Below are 7332 nucleotides of genomic sequence, written 5' to 3' on the forward strand. Positions count from 1 at the left end.
TCTCAAGAATATTGCAGGCCACACAGATTTTTTCCTCCCATGTGGGACAGATCGGATATGACCAACGAACCTATATAAGCCTGGATTCAGATATTCTCTGATCGTTTTTAGGCCTCATTATATGTGGAAATAAATCTGATATGACTGGGATATGTGCATTGTAAGCGGACAGATCGGAGATTCCCGTCAATGTGAGTTGGGGAATGCTCTTTATTCCCCGCCTTCAGAGACCAATGCTTTTCTGGGTCAGTACGACTACCTTGGGTTGTTTCGACAGGTGTACAGTGTAAATGCAGATATCGGATCTGATATAGTCAACAAATCACAATTGTGCATCAAGACCTGCAGTGCAAATGCAGCCATATAGGCTCCCTACAGCAGCCTTTCAGAGCGAGCTAAAGGCAAGAATCCAGCTGTGTCTATCATGTCTTCACCATTTCTGTCATCAAACATATTGTTCTGCGGTTTATAGATGTGTTTTCTCGCTGTTGTTTAATTAGCTACGACACAGAGATGTGTGTCGCTTCACTGATCTCCTAATGACTGATGAAATCACCACTGCTGTTTTTACAGCCGAACGCTGGAGTTCCTGTTTTCCTTCTGATGAAAGATGAGCAGTGAAAGTCTGATCGCTTTATCAGCTGTCTTCAGCACAAGATCATACGCATCTCTCTTTTACTTTACATACGCCATTCTACATCATGTTTTATGTTAATAAAAGTTGAATCATTGCAAGTGTACTGAATTGTCTTGTTTCGTTTTCTTCTTCCTCTTTAATGTTGGATGAGTAGATCGCTGTGTTATAATGGTGTGTTAATGTCATAAACGTCCCACAAAAAGACATCAAGCTTGATTTAGGCTGTTTAAAAAAGACATTTTAAAACAAATGATATTTTCTATATCTTTCTTTTTATTGCAAATAATGATACAAAAGATAAGCTTCTTTTAAGACGGTGGCATGTTTTACAGTTTATTTGAATGAAATAAAGAACAAGGTAAAGAAAGAAATGCTGGTGTTTTCATAGAGATGTAGTCAACAGCCTGCAGAAGTTCCAGTTGTTTCTATGACAGGTTTGATCAAGTTTCACAATTATAATCGGCTCTCAACTAGATTATCAAAAGAACATTTTTAAAATTTAAAAATGGAAACATTAACAAATGATAAATAAATGAGATGGTTAAAGTTTGTACTACAACTAAATCATAATCATCTCTGGAAACATTTTATCACAAATTAGTCGTACAAAGCCGAAGTACATGATAGTATTACTTTCAAGTCAATCGAACACTAATGAATAAATTAAAGAGGTTAAGACTCCATGGCATCTGAAGGAATGTCAATCTGACCAATGGGGAGCTACGGAGGAGCCTCGGGTCAAAGGGCACTTCCTGTTTCTCCTCCACGATCTCTATAGGCACAGATGGATGAAGGCAGTTTTCACGGAAACACCAGCTCAAATATGGCAAATACGCTTAGGCACGGACTCTAGAAGCGTTCGAGTTCAGACTGTACATCTTTCCCCAGCTAACTTGCACATACTCAGCCCAATTTTTAAGAACCCCTCACAAATATATACAGAGGAAAATATCAGGCAAAAGCAGTCTTTACAAAAATATCATCAGTGAAGGAGGTCACAGACAGCTGCGTATAAATCCCCCAATCCAACAAAACTAAGGAAAAAAAAACACATACACAGTACATACTAAAATAATTATCTTGATCTGTCCTCACAGAGGATTTCTCTTCATTATATCTAGAAAAATATAATCACAACTCCAAGCAATGTAAAAAAGGCACAGTCGGGAGCCATTCCGTGAGTTTGAGTACTTTGAAAGATCTCCAGGGTTTCGAGCGAGGATCTCAGGAGAGTCTCTGGAGAGTCTCAGGAGGATCTCAGGAGAGTCTCAGGAGGGTCTCAGAAGGATCTCAGGAGAGTCTCAGAAGGGTCTCAGGAGGGTCTCAGGGCCGGGACAGCTGGGTGTAGACTGGTTGCTGCTGCTCCCAGTGCTGAGGGCTGTGTGGTGGAGGCACCGACGGGACGCCCACTGTGTCCGCAATGGGGGTGTATATGGGCCTCTGGCTGGGGCTCATGTAGCTGAAGGCGGGGTACTGGCTGTAGTAGGAGCTAGCGGGGCTCTGGTGCTCGTACTCGTACTGCGGGCGGGTGGTGGAGGGGTAGGGGGAGCTGTAGTGCTGCAGGTTGAAGGTGGCGTAGCTGGCGTGTTGTGGGGATCCCTCGCTGTAGTGGCCGGGACTCAGCTGCTCCGTCTTGATCTGAGTCCTTTGCTGGGGTGGCTCGCCACTCAGTGAGTGCTTGGACATCCAGGTGTGAGCCGATCCGGCCTGAGAGCCGAGCCCGTAGCTGGAGGAGTACGCCTGGCCACTGTTGGAGACCGGGATCCCGGGGTGTCCATGAGGAGGCAGGTACTGGTCGAACTCGTTGACATCGAACGGCTCCAAGTTGGAGATGACGTCGCTGCTCAGCTCGCCGATGTCTACGGCGCCGAAGTCAATGCCCTCCTGCAGAGGACGGCCTTCACGCTTCAAGTCCGCTTTGCTGGACGGCACGTCTGTTTTGGGGGTTGTGGGAGGTGTGGGGGGACCTTGGGACTGACCTGCTTTTCAAAACGGAGACAAGAAGAAATTTAAAAAGAAAGAAATGTAGAACCTGGCACACATTATGTTGCTGACGCAATCAGAAAGCTGATAAAGATACACAGCGACGTTAAGAAGGCCAGATAAGATTTATGAGTTTCCCTGCAGGCGTTACATAAGGTGCTGTAGTTTGCAAGGGTACAGGACTCCAGTAAAGTCAAGTCACCTTCATTTATACAGCGCTTTTAACTATATAGATTGTTTCAAAGCAGCTTTACAGTGATAATAGGAAATAAAAGTAACAGAGATTGTTTTGGCTTTACAGCAGCTCAAGAACAAAGTTGTTGTCTAGCTAAAGTTAGTCTTGATTGATTCACTTCCGTTGCAAAGATCATTAGTTATTATCTTAGGGGCCACTTACACGACACCATTTTGACTGCAAAAACAGAAAACTTTTTCTTAGGGCGATTAAGAAGTTGAAGTACCTGAGTGGTCTGCCGGGGAATGCACTTCGCCCATGCTGGACGCCGGAGAGTCGGCCTGCTGCAGGGCTTTGAATATGGCATTGGGAGAGATGTGCGTCTGCTCGCCGTCCTCGCCGTCGGTCTGGCCGTTCTTCACCGATTTTCTTCGCCTGGGCTGGTACTTGTAGTCGGGGTGGTCTTTCTTGTGCTGGACCCTGAGGCGCTCGGCCTCCTCCACAAATGGACGCTTCTCTCCTTCATTCAGTAGTCTGCAAACATCCATGAGAAATGATCAATAATCAGATTTACCCTCTCCAGTTAATAATAAAAAAACTAAGTGTTCTTTAAATTATTATTTATTTTTTACTAAATAATATGTAGCTTTAATGAAATAAACCCGAAAACTAGAAAATGAAGACATTTTATATCCAGAACAACATTGACAATTTTTTAAAACCAAAGATTTTTCCTATCAACACATTTGAACTTTTTCTACACTAATGTGCATGTAAAGTAAGGCTTAGTTTGCCTATTTACAGTTAAACTATCCTAAACATCCACATTTTCTCAAGTTTACCAGTATTGGTTTATTAGCAATATTTAGTTAATCTAATATTTAAAATGCAAATGCAAAGTTTTCCAGAGTTTGCCTGGGCTACTAAAATAAATAAGTATTGTTCTGACTTCTGGATTTCGTTAATTTCCAGAATAAAAAAAAATAAAAAAATGAAATGCAATGAAGTAAACTGCTTCTGTTACCTCCAGAGCTTCCCGAGTGTTTTGCTGAGCTCGGCGTTGTGTAGGTGCGGGTACTGATCCGCCAGCTTCCTGCGCGCGGCTTGAGCCCAGACCATGAACGCGTTCATGGGTCTCTTCACGTGCGGTTTGCTCTTGCTGGAGCCGTTGACTCGGACAGGCATGGGCACCAGGGTCCAGTCGTACCCCTTCAGAACCTGAGACACCGCGTCTCTAATGCACACGGGAAACTTGTCCTCCTCGTCTTTCTTAAACTCTCTCAGGTGCTGCTCTGCTCGGGTGCTCTCGCTGTCCGAGCCCGAGCCGGAGGGACACGGAGACCCGGCCGAGTCCTCGGACATGCTCGGGCTGGGCGCGTCGGACAGACTCTTGTCCTGCTCGTCGCTCATTTTCAGGTAGGAGTCGAAGAGATTCATGCAGAAGAGTGAAGAAAACTGTCGTGCAGCGGTAAAATCCTCCTGCAGGAGTTCAGACGAGTGTGTTGAACGCGCGCGCGCTCCTGCGCAAAAGTGTCCAAAGTTCCTCAGAACTGCTCAGATCTGCGGCTCGCGGGAAAACACACACATGCGGCACACGACATATATCACTGAGATGAGGACGACAAATCCTGCCTGAGGGTGTTAGTGTGTCGAGATATGGAGAGGTTCTGCTCCCTCTCTCTCCAAATCACATCACTTATATATGGATGAATGGAGGCGGAGCAGAACACGATCTCTCTCTCTCTCTCGCTCTCTCTCTCTCTCTCTCTCTCTCTCTCTCTCTCTCTCTCACACACACACACACACACACACACACACACACACACACACACACACACACACACACACACACACACACACACACACACACACACACACACAAACAAACAACTAAGACTCAGAGAATAAGAAAAAAGATCAACATGACACTATAGATTGAAAATATAAACTCTACAACAACCTGCTGCTCTCCTGGTTTCTTGAGTATTTAGTCTACACCATAATAATGCATAAACGTATATATGTGGTTAAAGCTAAGTGAACTGGTTTTATTCAAAACTAAAAATACTTGTTTATACACCAAAGAAAATAATTTTGACCAGCTGGTACAAATAACAAACTGCACATGTATGTTTATAGTAGTATATACAGCCTAATGTGCTTGTATGTTTCTTTTATTATGTCGAAAGTATAAACTTCACCTGAAGATTCTGTTTTCCATCTGAAGTCAGTTTTCTGCAGTTCTCCATTTAGTACATCTAAATGCCAAATGAGTTCATAAGTGTAGTTGAGTGTGTGTGTGTGTGTGTGTGTGTGTGTGTGTGTGTGTGTGTGTGTGTGCGTGGGTGTGTGTGTGTGTTGAATGAATAGCAGTCACAGTTTGTTCGTTGTGTGACCGATAGGGGGCGATATGAGTTCAGGGACTCAAGCCTTCATTCATCATCAGTAGCACAGCCTACAAACTGCTGGACTCCCTTTACCTCACACCACACAATGAACTTCGCTGAAAATGGCTTTTATCATGATCACAATTATTATTATTTTTAAATCTCATCACAGCGATAATTACGGGAGCTCGAGCACCTCTACAAAAATGTAATAGGCTTTGCATCTACAAAAGCCTAAACAGCATTGTTTGGGCTTGTTGTCACATGTTAATGATGGAAATGTTCAATGGCTTTTTATAGACAAGACTTTAAAGGTATGTCTATAACAGACATTGACTTAAAAAAAATCACAGTAATAAAAAGTGCATTGTAGAATCTCTCAAAACTAAACACCAATACTTTATTTTTATTAAACTGTTTTATTTTAATTTGATTATTGAGGTGACTTTAAACCACCTCTTGCAAACTTTACTTTAAACTGAATATATTAGTATTCTTTAAGCTAATTTGTTGCATTGAAAACAAATAAGTAAATAAAAAAACATTTACAAGTGAATGTTTTTATTAAAGTTAAAAAATTAAATACATTTTTTTTAAAGAACAAAAAAATTATTTATATTAACTGTACAGTTTATTTATTGCTTGATTGTATGGTTTTCTTTTATTTCTGCATTTTAAAAATTTTTGTTTACTTGTTACTCTCATTGCTTTGATTTTGCATTCCTCATTGCTTATGTATATTTCAGCCTTTTGCATTAAAAAAACAATTATAAACATTATTATATTACAAACAGTATTTCATTAGCTGTGAAACTTTCAGCGCTGAAGATCTTTCACTTACAGTACCTGAACGTGTGTCTGTCTGTTTCTATACTTTACTCATTATGAATTACTTTCATTGAAATGCTCTCAGTATTTTCTATCTATAAGTTCAAATCAACAGTACAACAGCAACAACAATATACTAAATCTTTGGTAGTAGGGTAAAATAGAAACTGCTCAGTTACTCTCTGTCTCTCTGTGTTTATTTGTGCAAGTAATGTTGTGGAAATGTAATTTTGGGCAGAACGTGGGCTACACATGTGTTCCTCATGAGCTACCTGAAATATCATGTTTAATAGATCACAGATGTGTGTCTGCCCTCTCTGTATCGCCGAATTACCACAATTACCTGATGAGAAAAGCGGGATTTTCACCTATTATAAAATGGGCAAATTATCTACACTACTGTTCAAAAGTTCAGTATCTGTGTAATTTCTGTGTGTTTTTTGTAAGTCTCTTACTCTCACCTAGATGCATTTATTTCAAAGACACCATTTATATGAGCGAATACAGTAAAAACAGTAATACTGTTCAATATTAAGTAGCTGTTGGTGTAGCGGTTGAGTTCTGGCGTGGGTGTTTGTGTGGTATCAGCCGGTGGAACTGATACAGCGTTCCTCCTCGTTCTGCCCTGAGCATTGAGCACCGCTCCTCACACACACCGCTCCTCACACACACTGCAGCGCTGGGAAACTTCTCAGCTTTATTTCGAGCCCCAGTGTTAAAAACTGGGAGACAAACAGTGAAAGTCAACTGCTAAATCATGTCCCCCACTCTCCTGTTCACGCTTGCAGATTCTGTGGCTGTCAGTGTGTGTGTGTGTGTGTATAGTGCTCATGCTTGTATTGTTCCTCCATGTACTTTTATAATGCGATGTTTGCGGACAACCCTAAGTGATGTTTTCAAACAGCGAGACACTCAAATGGTCATATTAATACTCCCCTGCTGTAAAACCAATGCATTCTCATATGTGACATATTTTGACATTTCGTCTACATCCAACGCACATGGCACCCTTTAGCGTCAATATGAGACGCAGATATATATGGGTAGGTTTAGGTCTGGGTTAGGGTTAGGGTTAGGGTTAGACCGCTAGGAGGCGCCTTCTGGCCCATATCTATCTGCGTCTCATATTGACGCTAAAGGGTGCCATGTGCGTTGGATGTAGACGAAATGTCAAAAGCGTCAGTATATGACGCCTTGGGATAAGAACGGGCTGGTAAAACACACAAGTCTGGATCGTGATAGTGTGTGGATCTCCATTCAGTTCTACCAGAAAGTCTCGGGAGATAAAATTATGTAACGAAGCATTCATTTATTGTTAGCCC

At 42.0% G+C, this 7332-nt stretch overlaps 1 protein-coding gene across 2 annotated transcripts; it reads right to left on the minus strand.

Moving 5' to 3' along the window:
- Positions 1–890: 890 nt before the first annotated feature.
- Positions 891–4481, minus strand: LOC130084512 (transcription factor Sox-9-A-like). Of its 2 annotated transcripts, none has more exons than XM_056249979.1 (3): positions 3820–4481; positions 3082–3329; positions 891–2616 (listed from the first exon to the last, which is right to left on the minus strand). In XM_056249979.1, exons 1-3 carry the CDS (start codon positions 4230–4232, stop codon positions 1961–1963), a joined length of 1317 nt encoding a protein of 438 aa, XP_056105954.1. In that variant the 5' UTR covers positions 4233–4481; the 3' UTR covers positions 891–1960. The 2 variants fall into 2 exon arrangements, with proteins under 2 accessions (XP_056105954.1, XP_056105953.1); XM_056249978.1 differs by having other exon boundaries at positions 891–2619.
- Between the last annotated feature and the right edge of the window lie 2851 nt (positions 4482–7332).

The sequence above is a fragment of the Rhinichthys klamathensis genome, unplaced genomic scaffold, assembly GCF_029890125.1.
Source record: "Rhinichthys klamathensis goyatoka isolate OS25496 unplaced genomic scaffold, OSU_Roscu_1.1 h1tg000065l_1, whole genome shotgun sequence".
Lineage (NCBI taxonomy): Eukaryota > Metazoa > Chordata > Actinopteri > Cypriniformes > Leuciscidae > Rhinichthys > Rhinichthys klamathensis.

Bases quoted from the DNA above. Each gene is read 5' to 3' on its own strand.
- LOC130084512 (XM_056249978.1), bottom strand. From the start codon at position 4,232: ATGAATCTCTTCGACTCCTACCTGAAAATGAGCGACGAGCAGGACAAG. The intron at 3,330-3,819 runs GTAACAGAAGCA...GGATGTTTGCAG, and splicing joins ACACTCGGGAAGCTCTGGAG to ACTACTGAATGAAGGAGAGA. The intron at 2,620-3,081 runs GTACTTCAACTT...CGTTTTGAAAAG, and splicing joins TTCCCCGGCAGACCACTCAG to CAGGTCAGTCCCAAGGTCCC.